Source organism: Cloeon dipterum, chromosome 1, assembly GCF_949628265.1.
Source record: "Cloeon dipterum chromosome 1, ieCloDipt1.1, whole genome shotgun sequence".
Taxonomy (NCBI): domain Eukaryota; kingdom Metazoa; phylum Arthropoda; class Insecta; order Ephemeroptera; family Baetidae; genus Cloeon; species Cloeon dipterum.
In genome coordinates this window covers 19881481-19904757 of record NC_088786.1, presented here as the reverse complement: position 1 = coordinate 19904757, position 23277 = coordinate 19881481, and the positions used below count along the sequence as shown (strand labels likewise).

General features: G+C 38.1%; 2 protein-coding genes across 2 annotated transcripts in view; one reads left to right on the top strand and one right to left on the bottom strand.

Annotated features, from left to right (window-relative positions):
• The window catches only part of LOC135945546 (protein lap4-like), a 27691-nt gene extending 18118 nt beyond the window's left edge, over window positions 1-9573 (top strand). The window contains exons 23-28 of the mRNA XM_065493304.1: window positions 1701-2024; window positions 2138-2240; window positions 2579-2901; window positions 4857-4973; window positions 5367-5558; window positions 8702-9573. Of these exons, the coding sequence (XP_065349376.1) occupies window positions 1701-2024; window positions 2138-2240; window positions 2579-2901; window positions 4857-4973; window positions 5367-5558; window positions 8702-9052 (1410 nt within the window). The 3' untranslated portion in view covers window positions 9053-9573. The remainder of the gene's footprint in view (window positions 1-1700; window positions 2025-2137; window positions 2241-2578; window positions 2902-4856; window positions 4974-5366; window positions 5559-8701) is intronic.
• LOC135945585 (glutamate receptor ionotropic, kainate 2-like) lies at window positions 9071-23277 on the bottom strand. Its single transcript, XM_065493375.1, has 16 exons — window positions 23137-23277; window positions 18939-19094; window positions 17909-18093; window positions 17396-17553; window positions 16838-16979; window positions 16117-16272; window positions 15831-15983; window positions 15285-15503; window positions 13965-14171; window positions 13382-13466; window positions 13134-13272; window positions 12631-12967; window positions 11614-11842; window positions 11180-11295; window positions 10294-10446; window positions 9071-10236 (listed from the first exon to the last, which is right to left on the bottom strand). The coding sequence occupies exons 1-16, from the start codon at window positions 23219-23221 to the stop codon at window positions 10045-10047; spliced, it is 2712 nt and encodes a 903-aa protein (XP_065349447.1). The 5' UTR covers window positions 23222-23277; the 3' UTR covers window positions 9071-10044.

Below are 23277 nucleotides of genomic sequence, written 5' to 3'. Positions count from 1 at the left end.
CATTCTAACGTTGTATAATCACATTCCCGCAACAACTGATGTCTTTGGATGTTTTCATTTATCTCTCTCTCTCACTCTAGCATAATATTTTCCTCTTTCTCTTTCTCTCTCGATGTATCAAATGAAGTTTGATTTTGGCACGCCGGGTGCAGAGTCGGCGCGGCGCACGTGTAGCTTGTGATATTTTACGGTTAAGAAGAAGTAGAAGAAGAAGACGTGGCCGGATAATAATCGGTTGAATACGGGTTTTGTGAGGGTGCGCTAGAGTTCAAGTTGCTCATTTTTCGTAGCTCAATGAAGCCTTTTCGTTGTCCCAGTGATGAAACGCCTGGGTCGACTCTGCACCCACGGACATTCAAATAGAGACGGAGTTATTATAATTCTAGTTGTCGCCGCCGCGGAAGAAGAAAAAATTTAACAAATAACAGTATCTCGATGGGATGTAGAAGTGTCTCACCTTTATTGATTAAAAATAAAAAGATGAACACACACACATGCATAATGCAATACTCTTATGATAGAACTAAATTTCGTCGTGGAAAAGAAAGAATTTGGCACTGAAAGTGTTCGAGGAGAGATAAAAATTAAGTAACGTTTAAGAGTGCATACCAAAAAGAATATATTATAGTAATACGGAAATATATAATTGTTTTTGACGAGGATTATTTTTACGTGTAAAATTTTATATGTTAATACAGTTTCTTAATGAAATAATAATACACACACTTATTTGTAACGTTTCTAACGACGAAGTTGAACGCAATGAGCTATATGAAAAGAAAGAAGTTTATTCATGTTTCCATTTCTTAAATTGTACATATACACACACGAACGATTCAACTATTTATGTATGTTTTATGTACATAAAAAGTGTATTTTCAAACGCCGGCCTTTTCAATTAATCAGCCACAAATAAAAATGTCAAGCTTGTACAAGCCGCCACTAATTAAACCGCACACGACTAGCAGACTTGGGGATTTAGGTCTGCTAATCAATTGATACTGACAACCTGACTACAAATTTGGTGACTTGTCTAATCAACATATTCTAAAAGCTGATGAAATTTCCTATAGTCAATTAGTTTTCAAAGGTATTATTTTCTTCTATATTTTATTTACGTAAGATATTAAGTTGAAAATCTGAGAAATTAGTGAATTAATATTAAACGATTTTTCCTGATGGTCTAAATGGAGCTACATGATCTGGTTAAATCTCAGTATCATCTTGAACCCAATTTAATTTTGCAAATTAATCAGTCAAATTTGAAAATGCAGGATCTGCATTCTGGAAAATAAAAACTGAATCATCGGTAAGAGTCAACATAAATATTATCAGGATTTTACGAAAACTGGCTTTAAAATTCGATTTCCATGTTAAGTCCCATCCAGGATATTTAACCTTTAGAGCTCCATAAAATCACAAACTCCGCCGAATCGACAATTTTCACTAAGAGACGATTGTTTCAAGCCTAGAATATTTTCCTAATGCAGAATATAAACATTAAGAATTATTTTAGGAAAAAATATTTCTATAAATTTTTAACCAGATAAAAATATAATTTATTTTCTAGTTCAAAAATAAATAATCCTTAATATTTTAATAAAAAGACAGCCGACAAAGACAGAGAACGACCAAATTTCCCAAGTCTAACGATTAGCTTGCTTGATCTCTATCATTTGAATTCTGCCCGCCGCGTCCAGCCTGCACCCTCCGGTCCCAATCCCTCGCGGATCCCCGTCCTGGACAAGTCGGCTGGCGGAGCTTCGGCCTCGCCGAGCCCGCCGTCACTGTCCCCGATCCCCGGCCACAAGAGCCCATCGCCCAAGGACGGCGCCTCGCCACTGCCGCCGCTTCTCAGCGACTCGCCGTTGCCGCCCCTGGACGAGGTGTCCGGCGTCGAGGAGCTGGCCGCCGCTGCCGCCACAGAGGAACAGGACAGCGTCTACTCTTCGGCGGAGGATTTGCTCGACCCCATAATCCGCAGCCGAAGGCCGAACGCTAAGTTTACCAACACGCCTGTCAAGGTGACGCATTTTTCGCACGCTTTCCAACAGCTTTTGTGCTTCATACCGGATCATTTACTAATGAGACCGTAAAGAAAAGGGTAAATGTCGAGGCTAAACAGCTTTGTTCGCAGGTTCCAGCCACGAGTGGCATTCCGCTTCCGACCTCCGTCAGCGACAAGTTGAAATTCTTCGAGAAGGCGATGGTGGAGCAGCAACATCCTGCAGCTAAGACTGGTATTAATTTTTATTTTGAACAAAATTAATGTTGAAAACTATATTCTTAATAACTGGTTCAAATTAATCAAGTAGTGTTTTCCATGATAATTTTAAATATTGATGAAATTTTTACCTCAAAAACTGGATAAATCAGGTAGACTGTACATTAAAAAAACACAAAGTTTGATGTTTTAGCTGCATTAAAGCTCGAGATAATTTCAATATTGTAAGTTCCAAGAGGCTTTTCAGACCCCATGAATTCTCTCGCAGAATGACCCTTTAAATTAAAATACCGCAACGATTTTCTACAGATAACGATTATAATAGCTCAAATGTCTCCTCTCGTCTGATTGCAGACCGAGTTTTCTCCTTCCTCAGCAAGGATGAGGTTGAAAGGATGAAACAGGAGGAGGAAAAGAAGATTGCCAACCTGACGCACGAGGAGCTGAAGACCTGGGCCGAGATGGACCAGGAGGAAGACGACGCGAACGTCGCAGCTATAGCAGCTGCCGCCTCGGAGGCAGCGTCCCCGAGGGCGTCTCATATTCCCGTGCCAATCGAGCCGGCCCTGTCGAAGCCGTCAGTGCCGCCGCCAATCAGCGCCAAACCGTCCAACCTGCCCTCGAGCGTGCGCACAGCCAAGGCAGAGAAGAGAATGCGCGAGATCTTGGCAAACGAGGTAATGATTAATTCAAATTGAGAGATTAAATTCCAGGATGTCCTTGTAGGAAATAACCTTTTTTTCCGAAAGTATTATCTATATAGGATGTACATAAAAATAAATATAGAAGATTCCTGAATTAATTGAAAATTTGTACTGTTTGTTAGTACTACCAGTAAACAAGAATAAAATTTAAGTTCTCTCAAGATATTTAATCAAAGACTAGTTTGTACTGCAATTTCCGCATTTCCTTTTTATGGATTAGGATGATTGACTTTTTTTTCTATGCATCTCTTTTTAGGCTCGAAATGAGCACGTATACCGAAATTTAAAGGCTTGAGCCACACTCAAAGCTCTGAAGAGACTAAAAAGTCAGAAAGAACCAAAACAGATTATTATTAATCTTCTACTTCCCCATTGATGACCTAAAAGAGCGCGGTAAAAATGGTCTGCAGTGTCAGCAGAGCATCGAAGATTTGTCTACAAAAATACTGGTGGATTTAGTACAGATTTAAAATGTTTGTTGATACCGATTTTTAGCAACCAAGATTAATTATATGCGGTCTGTGATAGAATTTTGACAGATTTTTTATCCTGTTTAGACCTATGAAGTCAGTTGTTGTTATAAGAGCCAGGAAAATTTGGTGGTATATGCCAAAATGAAAGCACATCGTGTCATAAAAATTAAATGCAGCTTAGGAAACGTTACAAAAAAATCCAAATTTTCATCAATCAAAAGAACCTGTTGGCTCGCATTGTTCAGGCATTCTCATGAGTGTCAAAGCAGTTGGGAGATATTTGAGAAGTTTGGGGATCTAATATGTATTGGCTGGCCAATGTCAGGGGTGGCAAAAGGTGGTTAGTTTAGTAACTTGAATTGCTCAAATAGCTCAACAGGCTGGGAGGTGCACACTAGCGCCATCTCGCCACTTGCTGGTTTTCGCACCTTTCCAGCAGACAAATTTTTGACTTTTCAATCAAAGACCTCGGTGCGGGGAGGCGAAAAGATGGCCACATTATTAGGCCCAAGCTCCTCTACGGCCACTCAGGCCACTTTTTCCATGTTATCCGCTTGTGTGTTGTTGAGACCTTGGACCTAGTGAGCTCATAGCCCACGGGAAGTGCTGAGCAGAGGTTGAAAAAAAGAAAAATAACGAAATCAGCTATTGAAACCATCTTAAGTCGTACAGCTGGATTATAAAAACATTTGTAAAAATGTGAAATTCACCCTGCTTTTGGCGAGAAAATCAACAAGAACGAATGGATTAAAACAGTATAAAATGGAACTCAAAATAGAAAATCGTCCTAAAAAAGTTGTCGTTTTCGTCCAAAAAAGGTCTCAAATGTTTATCCTGGTTCTGAAATTACCTGTTAGAACTTTCACTCGCCGCATGGGCTTGCTCTCAAATATTACCACCGGTTTCAAAGGGGAGGGGTGTCTGCCTGTGTTGCGCACCCTGGTGGTTACACCCCTTACTCAAGTGTTGTTATTTATTTTTTTTACAAAAATATGTGATTTATTTTATTTTTGCTGAAATCCATGAATTTTTTTTTGGTAAATTCTGGAACGGGAGATAATGTAGCACAAGCTTAAATTTAAGAAAATATGAAATAAAAATGTACAAAAAAAGGACGAAGAGGATGGAATCGCCAGGGTACACAACACTCTCCTTTGATCTTAATTATGGATTATTTGATACATTGTATCAAAATATTTAAGTGATCATGTGGCGAGTGGAAGTCATTTTGTCGGCAATTTCACGGTCAAACAAGCCGAAATTGCAATAAATCAAAAGCTCTATAATATAGATTTATTTAATTCTTGCATCAATCGGTATGTGGTCATATTTTAGCTCTCACAATAAGTACCGTTCAAAATAGCTGGACAAATTTTCCACCTCCTTGCGAACTTTTTGCTTCTTACTTAAAATAAAAATCAAATCAGGGAAATAATTAATAAATTGAATTTTCAGGGCCTGCTGAATGAAGCAACTGCTAACTTTGCGGAACTGTCGCCCGCGGAGCAGAGACAAAAGCAGGCAGAGATGAGGGCCGCCTGGAGACAGGCAAGATTGAAGTCGTTGGAGCAGGTAAGATACTCGTTTTTATTGCTCCTTCCAATTTTAGGTTAAGAATGCTTACAAACTCTGAGAAAATTCTGTTAGTGAAATATTTCCTCTTGAAGATTTTTTCGTTTTAGAAAATAAAGTTAAGCCAATTCAGACAAATTTTCGGCTGGTGCTTGATCAGCTGCTAATGCAAGCTACCACATAATAAATATTTAGTCTGTTTTCTTTACTAAAATAATCCAAGGAAGCGAATACGCCATTTTCCCTTAACGTCGTTTCTCTTAATTTTTGTCTATAAATAGATGTGTTAAATCTAGTTTGCTCTACTTAATTAAAGATTGAAGAAAAATATGAACTATTTATCTTTGTTTCAATCAGTATTTAACTGACCTTTGCGGGAATATTTGATTTCAGGACGCGTTGCAAGCCCAAATGGTGATCAAGAAAATGTCAGAAATGATTGAGACAAGCCCGGCCGCCCTGTCGCCGATAGAGTGCACCGCAAAAACTACGACAATCACGACGACCTTACAGCCGGATAAGGACAACAACCTTACCGAGAATGATGATAACCTGACCGCCAGGGACGAAGAAAATAACGTGACGGTGAGCTGCTTTCTTTTCCGACCTCGCATTTCGATATAGGGTCCTCTTTAACACAAAATTAAAACGTTTTGTCTTTTATTTTCAAAGCTGCTTAACAAGTATTTCAGTTTTTTCACACGCTAACGCCCCAAATCAAGGTAACTCGATGTGATATTCTTTTATCGTTTTGCCCCGTACCACGCACCGGCAGCCGTGCTTTACTCTAGTTTTCATTTTTCAAGTGGATCTTTACAGAAATCAATCACAAAATTGAGCATGTTGTTTTTGTAGTTTACACCGCAAAAAATCAGCTGAACAAACTTGGTTAAGACAAATTTCGATGAGTAGCTTAAAAAGAGCTATAGAATACAGTCACTATTAAATTTATTGAGGAAATTAAGATCAATATCAAAGTATTTTTTTTATAATAAAAAAATTTTGTTAATAAAATTTGCTAAAAATCGGTTGACAACTAAAAATATGTTTTATTTTTTATTTTTCAACGAAACGTTTTGCAAATTTATTTCTTTTCACAATGTTCTGTTTCCCCTTTGGATTTCACAGAACGTTATGAAATATATAGTTTAAATTTAAAGAAAAATAACCTAATTTCTGCAATTTTTTTTATTTTTAAATTTAGTGTTTTTCAGAAATATCAATGTTAGTTTAAAGATTTTTCAAGGACAAAAATTACTGTAAATTTATTCAGCCTTTAGTGTAGAGCAAATTTCCAACTGAATCATTCAATTTAATCAATTCTGAATGAAAGATGCAGATCAAATAAAAAAATACAATTATTCTAGAAAATAAAATCAAATTTTCAAGTCAAAATGAAATAATTTAAATTTCCTAAACTGAAATTACTAAATATTTTGTCTTAATGAGACATCCAAATTTGAAATTATCTGTTCAGATGTAACTATCGCATTGTAAACTGTGAAATCGTTAAACAAGGAACGACAAAAAATGTAAAAATCCACTTTAACACGAGTTGCGCACGCATAACCTGTAGGACAATTTGCGTCCGCTGCCCCCCGTTCGGCGGCTGCGTCCGTCGAGCGACGACTTTCCTCGGCTCTCGCTGAGGGAGGCTGCAACCTCGACACCGCGGGTGCTGTGCTCGCGGGAGCGCATCTTGGACGAAACGACTCTGGAAACGACCACCAGGGCGCTGTACAACCCTGTGACAGGGAAGCGCGACCTGCTGACGCTGGAGCGCGTGCAGAAAACGATCGAGACCGAGGTAGCCCGAACCGGACAGACTCACTTCATCGACGGGATGCTCGCTCGCTCTCTCACTCTCTTTGCCACGATCTCTCCTGGCCCACCACTCCATTCACCGCTCATTTCCGTTCACCTATTCTATCTTTCGTTTGATTTTGCGTTGTTTTACAACTCTTCTCAAGATAACTCTTGGTGTGCTATTATTTAGTTTGTCGTGAAATTATTGATTTCGAGCTTTGTCTGACGGAAAATTTTTAATTGCACTCTTCATTAGCAAGTTAAAGAGCTCTGAATTTACCTTAAAATCGATTATTTTAAGCAAGATCTTTTTAAAGGTTGACTTGGATCGATGAATGTGTGTACGAACAAGTCCGTATTTTTTTTAATTTGCAAAACCCAGAACACCCTTTAGGGAAATTTATTACATTTCTTCAAATATCAATCAAGTTCTTATTTGATATTTTTTACAAACCAAAATTCACCCAAATTAATCAAAAATGGATTTTAACTTTTGGTCAATATTTCAAACTCCCGTAAATCGCTAAGTTTATCAAATCTAACAATTTCGGTCATTGAAAACCTTTCACATCTATTTAAAAAAATCACAACGAACTAAATGATATTATCCTTTGAGTTTCCATGTCAGTTTGATTTGTGTCCAGCACGCCGCCGCACCCTTTTTATTTAGACGCAAATTGTGATGTTACTTTTTACCTTTTTGAGCTGCACCTAGCAGGTTCCCCTTGGATCCAAGTGTGTATCTGGACCTAGATTTTGAATCTGTTCAGAGTTTCAAGGCTTCAATGAATTTTAGACAATACTCTGATTACTTTTTTTATTTACTTTTTGCTCTTTTATATTTTCACTCTATTGATATAGCTGGAGGGTGGGGCAGTTTTAAAATATTACTAAAAATATGAAAAAATGAACAGCACTCCCTCCTGCAAGTGTGTAAGAAACTCATATTTTAAATTATTGGAAAACTAGGCTAGTTAGGAGCCTCTGCAACTCTGAAGTAAAGTATTGGACAGGGAAAATATTTTGTTACAACGTCTCTCACTTTTAGACGACGCCGAAATAAATGTTATATTCATAATTTTAATTTCAATCATGCATTGTGCATTGTAGCAGGTCAAAACAGTTAAATCTCTTCTGATTTAAATAAGATCGTGTAAAATTGAATGTCAGGGATTGGGTTCTTAAAGGGACTTGGACAGTAAAATATTTCGTAGAATGATCTGTTTCTGATTAGAATAAAAAATTTTACCGTCCACGTCCTCCTAAGTTAAGTAAAAATGTTTTTAATTCCTCTCACAAAAACTGTATCTTATTGCTAGTGCACATCTTCATGAATGCGCCAGAAGCAGTAAAACTCCTATTCGCTTCATTTCTGTAAACCAAGGCTCGAGTAGAGGGTTTGCAGGCTAATTAAAAGAATGCTAATCAGATTTTAGATTATTTAAAACAGAGTTTACTCAGTAAAATTTTCCTTCTGGATTTTTCCACGGCTGGTAAAAAAAAATTAAAATCAGGGGGTTTTCCACACGTTCCTACCTTTGAATGTAGGACACAGGTTGCTAAATGTAAGGAAAAGGAATTTTTAAAGTAAAATTTGTCAATTGAACAAATTTAAAAAAGTGACTTTTCCTATTCTTCCTATGTATTTTTCCTATGGAAAAGGAAATTTTTTACAATTTTCCTCCCATATGTTAAACTCTGGTTTAAAATAAGCATGCATAAATAAATTCTAAATTTTTAAAGCAACACAACAACTGCAATTTTTTCAAGCTTCTGGCCTGAAAACCCTGCGAGCCCAGTTGTGAACCGAAAGTATAGTGCCCGAATGTACATATAGTTTATGCCACGGTGTCGGGACGAACACCCCCAACCCCTCGTGCACCCTCATTTCTATTCTAACCTTTCTTTTGGCGCTTTCGCAGGTGGAGACGTGCCGCGAGAAGATTATCAGTCTGGAGCTGAGCAAACCGGAAGTGAAGCCGCTAGAGCGGCCGACCGAATCTCCGCCTCCACCGCCCCCGTCGGCCGTCAGGGCGGTGAGCCCACCGTCGGAGGCGCCGCCTCCGCCGCCCCCGGCCGGTTCGACGCCCAAGAGCCGCATCCCGCGGCCGAGCAACCTTAGCCTTTCTTCGCAGCCCGAGTCTGATGGGGATGAGGACGACGCCGAGTCGAGCAGCACGGCCGCAGAGACGCCGACGTCGCCGCTCGCGGCGCCAACAGGCGTCAAGCGCAAGCGAAATAAGAAGAAGGGCGCCCGCAAGGGCAAACACTGACGAGTGAAAAGCGGAGGATATGGCTGCAAAATTGAGTTTATTCACTGTGCAGTTACAATAATTAGGAATTTACAAAAGACAGTGCTGCTAAAAGCGTGGTGCTTTTCCGCAAGACGTGTCGTCTATTTTTATACACACATGAACGACGACACCCTTTTTTAGACTAACCAAGCGATTCTGCCAGACACTCAGATACTTATGATTAGTTGTAAATCTCATCCCTTTCTACTCAATGTTTGTGTTGACGTGAGGAAATCCATTCCATTTAATGCAGTTATGATACGACTCCCTCTGTCCTTGTTTTTACCCGACCCAGTTTTCGATGCTAATGCCTAGCACTTTTGTACAAAATTTATTCGATTTAAAGAATATCTATTTATAATCTTACAATTGATTAACTAATTATTGTTAAGATACCAGCTATAGGCGTCTTCTATTTTTTCTGTAGTTGAGTAAGTGACTCGAGAAATGTAATTTTGTAGCTCCCTTGGTGTTGGAGGATTAAATAATTTTAATATTAACCACAGATAGTTTCATTGAAACAAAACTTTGGTACCAGGCCCTGAACGTTAAGTATAGATGACGAAATTAACCAGTCAATGGACAAAATTGGCAAAAATTCAACCTATATAACTTGATGATTTTTTATTCCCTGGAAGGTAAATTGAGGAGAAAATTATTTCTAAAATTTAAAATTTTTTAAATTATCTATTTCATATAAGCCCAAGTTTTCCTCATTGTTCTTAAATACTTTTTTAATTTCCTGCCTGTACAATCCAGGAAAATATCTCAGTCCGTCTTGAGATTTTCCTGTTTTAATTTAAAATTTTTTCCCAAATATTAAAAGAATGCCGAAATTATATACGTCGTAAACTTCTAGTTGAGAATGATTTATGGCTTAATTTCCTTTGGATATTTTCTAAAGCCAATTTGTCCTTTATCCAGTGACATAAATATACCGTTAGCTGTCATTTTCACAATTGAGCAACGCGTCAGGCGTTGATGCTGCTCTTGCTCTTTGACTTAATCGGCAGCGCGTACTGACTCAACGGAGTGAAGCCGTCCATGACGTCCTCCTCGACGGTCGTGTCTTCCTCGTTCTCCAGCTTCTTCACCGGCTTCGTTGAGCCTTTGCACTTGAGCGCAAACTTGATTTCCGACCCGATTTCCGGCCAGAACTGAATCTGCTGGCAGCCAGTGGATTAGAATAAGTAGTGCTGTTTTTTTAATTGTATTCGCACCCTTTTGTCCCTTGAAAGTTGGCCGACATGCCAGCACAGCTCCAGCAAGGCAATGAAGATGGCCATCACGCACCCGGCGATCAGCACGACGAACACGCCACCCACGTTGGCCAGGCCGAGCTCACTGGCCGCTCCACTGCCGGCTGAATCATCCTGAAATTGTATTTCAAATCGTGAATAAGACAATTCCAAGAAGCACAAAACTATAAAATATTTAACAAAATCCATTTATTTTCATTAAAAATTTACAGTTTATAATTTTAGTAATTAATTTTAAGATATTTTTCAATTTTCAAAACACTTACTAATTGTCATGATGAATAAAAATGTTTCCTATCAAGTTAAATCAAATTTTCAACGAATAATCAAACTACAACCAACTATTTAAGGAGAAACTCAAATATGTTTGACTATTTTCAGCCAAAACTCTGTATAGATCCACATAAGATTAGTCAGGAATTTTTTTTAAATGAATATGTATTTTAAACAATGCAGCAACCATTTATTTAAAAAAATTCAACTCGTTTAAGAATTTGATTTCGAAACAAAATTCGAGATCCAGATAATATTTTTAATTTTGTTGCAAATGGGAATCGGGTGTTTTATAATACAAACGGTGCAAATCCCCTCTCATTACAGGCTGCTTTATTAAATTGTCTTATTATTTGTAATGCATATTATATCAAGCTATTATTTATTTACAAACATTGAAGAAGTTTGTTAATACAACCGTGTCTCAGTCAGTGAAAATGCCAACCACTCACCAAACTCTGATCCAAGTGAAGCAAGAAAAACAAGTGATTATTTACAAAAGCTATTTACAAACTGTGATCTTTTGGTGTGCTGCTTAAATCAATTATCGCAAAAATCAAGCTCAATGTTTTACCTTGCACTGTCCGCCACCTCTCTTCTCCTTCCACCATTTGACCTTCAGGGCATACATTTTGCCCACTTCTTGCAGCTTGAGGACGGCCGCACTAATTGCGTTTCGGTACGGTGAATCTAGCCAAAATATATTTAAAATGTGAAAAAATACTTATACGGGAACTTATGAAAATTAATTTAAATTAAGAGATGGCTGCGGGGCCAAAACTGCGAGATGCACAGTGTGGGGTATAATAATTCGTGTAACATATTTTTAGAAAAAAAAACTAAAAATAATTTTGAATACACTGCTGGCACTTCGATTATTTTTATTTTTTCTAAAAAACGTATATAAGCCCCCATCCATATTTAAGATTAATGCAGACAGAAAACGTCATTTCGTTTATTTATTTATTTTTTTAATTGATTTGAATAAACTCAATAAACAAAAGTTACTTTTGCGCATGGCGATGCCGTAGCCTTTGGCGTCGAGCAGGCCTCCAACCTGGGCCAATTCACACTCTCGCTCAACTACATACTCGATGGATGACGACTCCATGAAGAAGGCGTACTTGCCGTTCGAGCTTTTCACTCGCTGGATGCCCTCCTGGTTGGTCGACGTGAACACATCAGGGTTGTCTTTCATGAACTGCCACATTCTCTGATACGTCGAGTAATTCGAATCCTACAAACACGAAAAATATTGTATAAATGCGCACCGATTAGTAGGAGAGCCGTCATCAGATGATACTACCGTTCATTTTCAATTTTCGGCTTCTCTGTAAACGACATTAAACGTGAATTGATTTTCCAACCACTGAGGAATTTTGGATCGGGTTCCATGATGTATTAACAATTTGAGGGTAATAATAATTTTTACTCAATTTCTAGAAATAAATAACTAAAAGCAATAGTTTAAAAATGTGTGGGATGGTTAAATTTAAATCAAGCACAGCTCAGCTGCGAGCGGCCGTCGGAAGTTATGCAAAAGGTTAAAAAATGTGAATTTTACCCACATGTAGATAATTATTTGCAAAATTGAATTTTCTTAAGTCCCACGGTGAGGGTTCTAAATATAAGAAAAACGGACAATTCCTGAAAAAACTCACCTCCTGGGGGCGGGATTATTTTCAACCCCCTTGAAAACTCTAAATGAGCCCATGCCGGGTGATCATAGTGAAATCAAACCTGGTTGAAAACTGCACAAAATCGGTGAATTTGCTTATTGCTCTAATTTTGGGGTGAAAAAATTACGCTTTTTCATATTTGCTCGAAAAATAGAAAAAATCGTAACACAATTTTTTGATATTATGGGTTTTTTCAGGAGAGATTTGATATGGTCTGCAAGCTTAAAATTTGTGTTAATCGATTTTCCTGATTATTTTTAAAATAGATGAGGCATTTTTACACATTGATTGGAAACATTTTTAATTATTTTCGATTTTTCCAATTAATCTCATTGAAGAAGTTTACCCTGAAGAAAGAGGCGGTGGAGCCGTCCCTCTTGGCACCGTACTTGATGACATTCTGGTTGGCCAGATCCTCAACTGATTTGATCGGCGACGACATGCTCTCAATGGTGAGGAAGGCGGCCAAGTTGGCCGTGTACGAAGAGACCATGATGAGCGTGAAGAACCACCAGATGCCGGCCACCATGCGCGTCGACACGGCCGTCGGAGCGATGTCCGAACCCTGTTGCATAAGCGAGCCGATCGTGAACCACAGCGAGTTTTTCAGCGAGAACAGGTTTTCCAGGTGGTCCGGCTCTTCAATGCACGGATACGGGTTCGTCCACTCGTATGGACTGCACCTAAACGTTTGAAAAAAAGAGAGCAGTCAATTGTTGTTTCCATTTTATTTTATTTAATTTTTTCTTAAAATTAACTAGGTAAGCAACGTGCCAAACAATCGCGTCACACTTGTTGCAGAAATAATAAATATCCTTCTCAGTCAGAGAGAAAATAATTGTTTTTTACCTCGCGAGGGCAAAAAGCAAGACAGAGACGCCGATGTAGGCGGAAAACATGTAGACCCAGACTTCGTTGGAGAAGGGAGACATGAAGGAGAAGAGGCTGGGCGGCTGCTTGGTCGGCTTCCGGTACAGGATGCTGATTCCTGCGGCAGATTGTAATTCATTCGCGCGCTGACTCATTAAGAGACTTTTGATTCGGCGTCGAAACCGTTAAAAATGTGTTCGACGGCGCTAAAAATAGAGTTGCCTCACCGAGATTCATGAAGGGCATGGTGAAGTCGACGGCGCTCTCTCGGTCGTAAGTGATCGTCAAGTCAGTTATGGCCAAGTCGGCTCTCTAGAAATTCAGCCGGTTAAAATTTGGCTCTAATTGGCATTTAATGTTTAGTCTGAAAAAGTGTGGTCCAAAATCTAAAAATGTTAAATGGCTAATTTTCAAATAGTCATCAACAAAAATGACGTCTGTTTTAGACGGGCTTTGTTCTAGTGATTTTTTGTAAATATAGCATTGGAATTTCTTGGGTTTGCAGTTCTTTTGCCCAGTTTTAGCTTCTGAAAAGGTTAAATTCAGTAGGTTTCATTGGCAAATGGGGTGTTCATAAGTAAATCAGAGATGAACATTGAAAAAAATCAAACATGGTAAAATGCCAGCAGTATTTTTTTTACAATAGTTAAAAAAATTTGGTCATGAATTATAATTTGTAGACGGTAAAGTTTCGTTTGCTTTTGCAATCAGGTGAAACTTATTTTTCCCCGAGCTCAATATCCGAGCGTGCAGGTCTGTTGTTCGTCTCGCTCGGCGCCGAACACTCATCAAGCGCCTCAGCTCAATTACCCCGTCAATGATTTCTCTCAGCATGCCGTTCCACTGGCCGGTCTGTTTGTTTATGGAGCCGTAAACGCCGTCGTCCTGCAGCTTGAACGTGTAGTTGAAGCCGAGCATCATCGAGATCTCCTGAATCAGCTCGGTGCCGAAGCCCTCGAAGCGGTCGTTGCCGTTCAGCTTCAGACTCGTCTCCTTCAGCATGCCGTACGGGTCGCTCTGCAATCATTTTTCCACATTCTTTTTAAATAAACACGCCCTATTTAATCGCGTTTGTTTTAAGCACCGCCGCTTCTGTTTAAAAACGCACGTCAAATCCCGGAAACTTTTGACTAATGCGAATGATGACTGACTCCGAGATGCATCCAGCGTTTTCGCAGTTCAAATATTCGTCAAGATATAATTAGCCCGACTGAACCAGTTTTTTGTGTCGAGGTCATCTTGAACGTTTGCAACAAGCTTAATATAAAAAACTCCAAAATGTTTTAATAAATGTTTTTTAGATTAATTTTAAAATTCAAAAAGACTCGTTTGGACGACAAAATTGGCACGAGGTCAATCAAAATTAACATCGGAAATCTGAAATTAATATAGAAGAGTTTGCCATAATAATTTTCGCTAAAATAATCGCTTTTACGGGACAATTTTGAAAAAAATCATTTTTAAAGTATCTCATCGCTTTGTGGTGCAATTTAACAACATGGTGTACTTTGCCGAGCCCAAGCAAACTAACACTAATTTTGATGTCCTAGGTCAAGGTCAATAGTCAATATTTTTAATGTTGGGTTCTAATTAAAATATTAGAAATGAGCTTGGGATTTAGAAATCATTTGTTGATTTTTTTACGTGCTAGAGATTTCAGGAAAATTCAGGCGATTGCATGGCAAATTTTTTATTGTTTCATCGGCAAGGAATTCTGACAGTTAAAAAAACCTTATTTGAGCCATCAAAAAAAAATTAATCCAATTGGGGAGACTATTTTTTTAATCAAGAGATTTTCATCAAACGTGTAGGGCTCTCATCGATTTTATTCTCAAATAAATAAATTTCAAAATGAAAAAAATTTAATGGCATATGTCAGTCAAAACAATCGAATTTGTAAACAACAGAATGCATTTCCTTTTCCATTTAACATTAATTTTATTTCTAAAGAAAACCAAAGCAAAACGATATTCTCCCACTTCAAGGCTCAAATAAATTTGGCCTCCGAAGAGTAGAAGCTGCTGTTTCATTCCGTCTGACAAGCTGTCACGTGCCAAATATAGACAAGCACGTCAAGCATGAAATGCAAAAAGGACCCACATATCGTGCCAGTTTTTTTTCCGTACTCACGAGGGCTGTCATGACGACAAAGGTTTTGTTCTGCAGACTTTCGGAGCCTTCTTGGATGGCCGCCTTGTGGACCCTGGTCAGGTTCACGCCGTCGGTCGAGTTCCACGAGCCGATGCTCACGAGACCGTCGTAGTTCAGCTCAACTATGTCTAGCACCAGGTGCGACCTGAAGCCCTCGTTGTCGAACCTGGTCACTCCGGTTGTTCCCTTAATTTCAGTCTGTGAAGAATATTTACCGATAAGAAACCAACTGATTAAAATTTTTTCAAATGCTTTTACGTTAAATCACCTTAACTTTGAATTTGTTTATTAAAATTTATGCAGGAATTACTTTTCTTTGAGAGTTGCAAAATTATTTTTCGACTCAAAATCACAATAAAACGTTTTTTTCTCCTTTTGGAAACGGTCGTAGCTATTTAAAATCTATCCAAAATACTATGCTAATTTAATTTTTTGTTTATAATTTTTGTGTCATTTATTTTGAAAAATTAATTAATTTGTCCGATTGTTCGTCGGAATGGATAATAAAATTTATTAGCAACAAACCGATTTCATGAAGTTGACGAGGCTGAAGCCATGCTCCCAGTTTTCGACAGTCTCGCAGTTGAGGGGTCGGAAGGAGACGCGCTGACTGTGAACCAGCCAGTGTAACGCCTTGGCGAACAGACGCACCGAGTCGTACATAAGCGCCGTCTCCATCTGTGAGAGAGAAAAAAAGCGGCCAATTAATTAAGTCACTCTTGCGTTTGTGTCTCTTCCTCCCCCCTTGATAATAAAGATTGTGCTGGATGCCAGCCAAAACTGGCGATTTTCGGGACAAAAATAGACTCACTCGCAGGGTTTCCGGGGCGAAGGAGAAGTTGCGCGAGAGGTCGTTCATCTCCTGCACTGCGGTGCGGACGTCAGGGTCGGAAGGGTCGACTACCCTGATGCCGGTTATGTTGGTACCACCGTATTGGTACGGCTCCAAGTCCAACGTGTGCATATCCTACATTTCATAAAAATGTTGTGAAATGTGCGTTGTGCAAAAAATTTGCGACGAGCCGGATGGTGAACGATCAATATTTTGCATGCAGAAATTGATGATCAGGAAATTTGCAGTGACAGATTTAGCTCACGAAAAAAATATTTTTGCAAGGGAAATTAAATACAGGATTCTAAAAATCCTAAAATTATTAGTTTTTGCTATGAGGGCGTCAATTAATTGGTGATAAATGTATGGCACCATTTTCTAGGAAATTGACGGTAATTAAAATCTTTAAAAATAGAATATGCAAAATCGAATTTTGATTATTAATAATAATTGTTACAACTAAAAATCTACTGCTCATTGTTGCCAACAATATTAATTATTATCAATAGTTGCCCTGCGTCAATAAATCCTCTTTAATAGAAATTTAATTTAAATGTTTTTGCCGCGAATAATATTTTTTCTGGGCAACCTTACAATTAGCTACAAAATTAATTTTTGGTGTCATTTAATTTTTCCCTAAAACACCCTGCACAATATGATGACTATAAACCATCCTGGCCATCGATATTTTATTTTTTACCAGATTCGTGATAATGTAACTGTAGTAGCCAGCCATGAGTCCCACTTGTTGAGCTTGCATCAAAATTTCGGGCAATTTTTCAATCGTGCAGTCGAGAACGATATTAATCTCGTTACTGTTCTTGATTCGCTTCAAGAGTGGTCTGCAAACAATTTTTTTGAAAAGAAATTTTAATTTTTGAACATTCCAAGGCCATATAAGATATCTTGTGTTTGCTAAATAATAAGGTGTGAATAAACGAAAACTGACTATTCCAAGTAGGGAAGCTTTTTAATTTCTATTTCAATTTAATTTTTTAGTTTAAATTTTTTGATAATTTAGCTGATGTGCAATTTTATAGAAATATGATATGAAGTTTCCAATGTACACTCTGGTCGATAGAGACACCTAATTATTTTACCGTTTCAGCTTGCGTAACTATTTTTGGACAGTTAAAATTGAGAAAGATGAATGCAAACACCAAAAATCGTGACTTAAACAATATTTAGAGACAAATTGTCTTTCAAATTAACAAATTTGTCCAGACGAGTTAGGGCAAATGGAATAATATATTTTTACCTGTTGTTGTCTCCCGGCTCGAGCTGTCTGACAGTGACCGTGTGTCCCTTGGGGTCGTACAGCTTCAGCAACTCGTTCAGTCTAATGAGTCCGTCGTCGGTCTCGTAAATTATGGTGAAGCTCTTCCACTCCCAGGTCTCCACCAGATCCCTGATCGCCTGTTTGCCAGCAATTACGCCATTTACGTTTAAATTAGGCTAAACTTCCAATTTTACCCGCAAGGGAAAAATTCTCTATGGGATGAGAATTTTTTCAGTACTAAAATAATTGTTTTCCTATTTAACATCTTCAAAATAATTCCATTAATCCCGAGAGAAATTTGATTTCGGTTAATTCACCCCGGTTGTCGCACAAAATGTCAGTGGGCAAAGTTTCTCATGCATGCAACAAATCAGAGCAAGAAATTTCCTCTCTGAACGAAGTAGAAATGTTTATCGTTCCGTTCGGGGGAGCAATTTTTTGCGCGGCCGGAAATTCGGCCGCCGTTTTCTGCGTGTGGCAGGAGGGACTCACGCTGGCGAGCACGCTGGGGTGCGGAAACAAGTTGACGGCACAGGCGCCTCTGCGTTGCGCCAGGTCCCAGCGCATCTCGACGTGCGGCACCTCCATTGTGTCGCACACGGACTGCACGTGCTCGGCCGTGTCCTCGCTCTGAGGGCCGAACACCCCTGACACGCCCGTCTGCATCAGCTCACATACTGAATAACAAAGACATTTTTCACTTGTTAAGTTACAAGAAACTTTGCAATCCTGATGAAGTTAAAATAAATTTATATCGAGATCGAGAAATACAATAATGGATTTTAAAGCTGTGAAATTTAGAGGATCGACTAATTTTTTCTGAGCTTGCAATCGTTGCGGGACCATGCAATTTTAAGCCAATGGAATCATACTTAAAATCGTTTGAAACCACAAAAACCGGCTAAAATTGACTAAAACCCAAGGAAAGGTGCATCTTTTTTGCTTCGTGCTTGGAAATTTTAAATTTGCTTCATTTTAAAAAGCAAAACAGATTTCCACAAACAAAAAAGTAGGGGTTGTTGCTATTTTTTTAAACCTATTGAAAAATATAAAGAATTGCTGTCCTCGTTTGGTTCTAAAATTTATTTTTTTAATTGTAAAACTATTAATATCCCATAAAAATGTTTTCCAACACAGTTCACATTGTAATATGGTAAATTTCATTTAATGGGAAACCGTTGACATCTAATAAACACTCCATTCTGCTCTAAACTTTTTAAAGAGTGTTCATTTCCATTTTCCAGCTTGAAATATTCATAACATTTTCAAATCATTTTTTACACATCTACCTTGCATGGTGGAAAATTTCATGTCATGTGTCCATTTTGGTAGTAATGAAATAAGTATATTAAAAAATGTTTAATTATATTATATGATATATGATTAAAGAAAATCTCGATTCATTCTCAAAAGAAAAAGAAAATTGCTTTTTGTTTTCTTTGTGACTCTCTTTCAGTTTAGAAGTAAAAAAGGCTAAGGAAACAAATTTGAATTAAATAAATTGGAATGTTTTTGTACTCGCCTTTGGCGCAGGTGCTGAGCGAGTCCTTTAGCGAGACTTTCTCAGTGACGGCCATCATTTGGTGCTTGGGCAGGACGCTCTTGTCGGCGTTGACGTGGTCCACGGCCGCCCTGAAGGCGACCATCAGCTCCTCGTAGTTAGGCACATAGAGTCCTCCTGCGGCAACGCAATACTCGTAAAGCGTGTGTGCGGCGGCGAATTTATTGTATATTTCCTTCGTGGCAGGGCTGTAAAATGAGTTTTTCCGAACGCCTCTAATGCCCAGTTGTAAAAGCGAAACGTTTACGACTCGGTCAGCACACCGTTATTGCATTTTTGCACATTAGACGCAGCTTCTTTGTGTAATTTACGACTTTCGTATAAAGAGAGCTCTATGATGCTGACCGACGCGTCTTTATTGATTGAACAGGTAGAGCGACGACTGCTCGGAATAATCTAATCAACCGACGACTTGCACAAACTTTTCGCGTTGTTTTGCCAAAAGCTTCTAAAGTTTCGTGCCGAAGGCTTTTCGTTCAAACTTATTTAAGTACCTATTCTGTCTGGCAAGTTTCTATACCTTTTAATAATATTGGCTCTTGCTCTTAAATATCCATATTTATCCAAAAAAATTGAACTAAACTTTTATCTTAACGAAACAATAATGGTGTCAATAAAATATTTTTTTGAATGAGCTCTCAACAATATTATTGTAAAACTTAGTTTAGATTTTATTGGAGAGACAGGAATTATTTTATATCACTCTTAAACAAATAGTTGTTAAAAATTACTGCAATTCATTTAAATTTAACATAAAAATACATCGATTTCTATGTTTTAACTTGACCAAAAAACTTCCGACGGACAAATTAAAAAACTTGTTGGTTTTTAATTCATCACTGTAGTTCTCAATAATTTAAAATGTTTCTTGATTCTTGCATATACGAAGACATTTTTTATTATATTTATAAAGCACATTTTTTACTTGAATCTCTGCTCAGCCCACCCCGTGAACTTGGAGCTCACCGAGTCCCAATAACAGCCGATAGCATGGAACTAGTGGCCGCAGAGGAGCTTGGGTCCAATGTGGCCATCTTTTTGCCTCCCCACAGAGGTCTTTAATTGAAATGAAACGCCAGAAATTTGTCAATTGAGCAACTTGAAAGGTGCGACAACCAGCAAGCGCGAGTACCCAGTCCATTTGAGCATTTCGAGTCCCTTAATTAACCACCTTTTGCCATCTCTGACATTGGGCAGATCCCCAAAAGGTTCAAATACCTCCCATTGCATTGACACTGAGAAGAATGCCTTAACAATGGGAGACAACAGCCTGGAGCTTTGTTCAGAAGCGTAATTTATACACGAAAATAAAAATCTCGTCAGTCTTCAAATAACAGTTTTTGCCATTTATATAAGGAAATATCCTTTTTCCTGCTCAACAAAATAAACCAAAATTAATTAGAAACCGCATCTTGACATGGACACCACGTGAAACAATTTGGGCAACAAAATAGGGGCAAAAAACGGGGCGGTTGCAAGTCCTTAAAGGCCTGGCAAAAAGTTTTGAGGGTGTTTTTGTGTAATTAGGCAAAGTTTGCGCAGCACCGCGAGTGCAAACAAGTCGCTTTGTCCACGCCTGACTGTGGGGCACGAGGGAGGGGATTGGGTGCATGCAGGGTGCGATAAGCGTTGACACTGATTGCAAGAAGCAGCGACGAGCGCGGTAAACACAGCGGTGTGACGTTGATTTATGTTATTCGCGCCGTGATAATGGCAATAATCGAGGCCCGGCTCGCTTTTTATGGGTCACTTTGCAGCACGGCCTGCCGGCTTGCAATAATAAACAATCAATCGGCGAACACACTGCGTGCGTCGTTAAAGACCCTCTCGGTACTTCATTTATTATTCCAACTGGCGTAGCGCACACAAAAGCCGCTTTTAAATCTACTCCGAGCGCTCATTTGATTGTCGGACAAAATAAAGAAAGTATAAGCACGCCTCCTCCGTCCTCCAGCCGCGCACAACGATTTCAGCTGCAATCAATGCTGCTTTGTTTTGCAGAGACTTGTTTTGCTTTTGCAGCCATGCAGCGATTTATGTCAAGAGATTTATTCTTAAGAAGTTTAATAAAAATCTCTGGATGAAATACGAATTTTCTTATGCGATATTTTGAAGCAAATATTTTAAAATCTAGATATTTTACATTCCTATTCAACATCTTAAAAATTACTCCCGGTCATGCCCTTTGTAGGTAAAATTGAAATTTCAGTATCATTTTAACATATTTATTTTCTTTCAAAAGACAAATTGTTCGTGTTTACTGAGAATAAAGAAGTGCAAAATTGTAATAACAATTTTTCTTCATAAATCTTTGTTTAAAATACAAATGAATCCAATAAATCAATGAGTAGTTCTTGAAATTTTGAGAAAAATTAAAAATTTCCAGGATTTGTTTTTGTGCTCTCAATATGGAGCATAAAGCAGACAGCCTCCACATATTCTGAAAACTATTAAAATTACCTACATTTTTCATAGCAATCTAAATTTCCAATTAAACTATACAATTTAAAAAAAGACTATAAAATGTTTCTAATTTAAATATTTTGAAAAATTTCAAAATATTTAAATTAGAAAAATCTAAGTTTAGATTTTTCAAAATGACAAATAGAGGTGCATCAATTATTGTCAATTAGCTAAGAAAAATTGAAGCAATTATCTTTTGTGATTTTTCCGGTAAAAGTTTAAATACATCAAACACTTTTTCGGAAAGTAAAAATAATTGAATATCAATAAAATCAAGTATGTCTGAATCAACTCTGAAGTGCATTTCCAGGAATTTTTAAAGGAACAGTCAATCAAAAGCTATTGAATCAATTTCTAATCCTCTTTTAAATGTTCATTTTTATTTATGCAACTATATTTCTGGGTATAAAGATTAATTTGAAACTAAAATTCTTTACTGCATATTCAATTCAACTTTTATTTTCTCCCAGCAATTTCAAGCATTCCCCATTTTTGGGCAAAAGCGGGACCCGACGGTGCCAAGGAGTTAATAAATATTGAATTTTAAAGAAATATATTATTTTAATTTATCTAAAAAATTAGTTTTAAAAACTGCTTTTGCTTTTGATTTAACGACATCGTTTTTTTTTTGTTACGATAAAGGAAAATATTCAAATTGTGGTTAAGGGAAAAGCAAATTAAGATCTAGAAATATCCCACGGATGAATTTGAGCTTTTGTGTTTATGAAATGAGATAATAAATAAACTTAATTTCCCAAAACAATGTAATCTTTGCCCGTGAACCAGGGAACATTACAATTTCAGCGTCTGTTGCGCGCTCGAATTAATTTGCCGGAGAGTGGAAACGGAGTAATTACGACACAGCAACAAAGGGGGTTGCGATTGTCACGCCTGTGGCGTTGACTCGAGAATGCGGCGTGTTGACACGCGAACCAGTCCTCGCGGCTCGTCGCTCTGCCAAAAACTTGCTTTCCTCAATGGACGCGTGGTGCCGAGAATAACTCGAAAACTTCCTCAAAAGAGAAATGCGCAGCATAAGGGCAAGCGCTGCGAGTTCAGAGAGAATTTGGAAGGACGGACCAGCCGACAAAAAGACAAACCAGTGGCTATTGCTAACTAAGACACTAAAACCACTTTATAAAATTAGATCACCGAATGTTTCATTAAAATCGAGTGGTCACTTTCCAGTGGTGTTTTACCCGACTTTTTACCAGAGTCACAAGGACAAAAGCATTCTTGAATAAATGCACAAGTTTGAGTAGATGACATTTTTTCAAATAATTTTAAATATATTTCAATATTTACAAATTTCACTCTAATATGTTTCTATTTTCCGAAATTTTAATATCTTTGGCTTAGATTATGGCTTTCAATTATTAAAAACTTGCTAATTTTCTTAGCTTTAAAACTTTTGGCCATTGTTTGTTGAAAAAATCTAAAAATTCTATTATTATTATTTTCAGAAAAATCTCTGCTGTTGAAAAACCAGCCTGACATTTGTGCAAACCCTATTTTGAAGGGAACATATCGAGCAACAATCTTATCCTTTTGAGAGGGCGTAGTGAAATTAATTAAATATTATTGAATTCAAAAGACGCGGAAAAGAGAATTTTCTGTACTAATTGGTTGTCGGTAATTGGGAAAAAATGTATTCAGTGAATTCGAGGAGACCGCGAGCGTCTGTTTTTGCACGCACCGACTCTGATGACGTTCCTGTCCGGCCCCTGGAGGGAGAGGGGTGCGAGGGTGAAAAGCACGAGCAGCAGCAGCGTGGCGGTCATCGCGGCGGCGGCTGCTGCTGCTGCATCGCCGGCCGACGGACGACTGAGCGATTGAC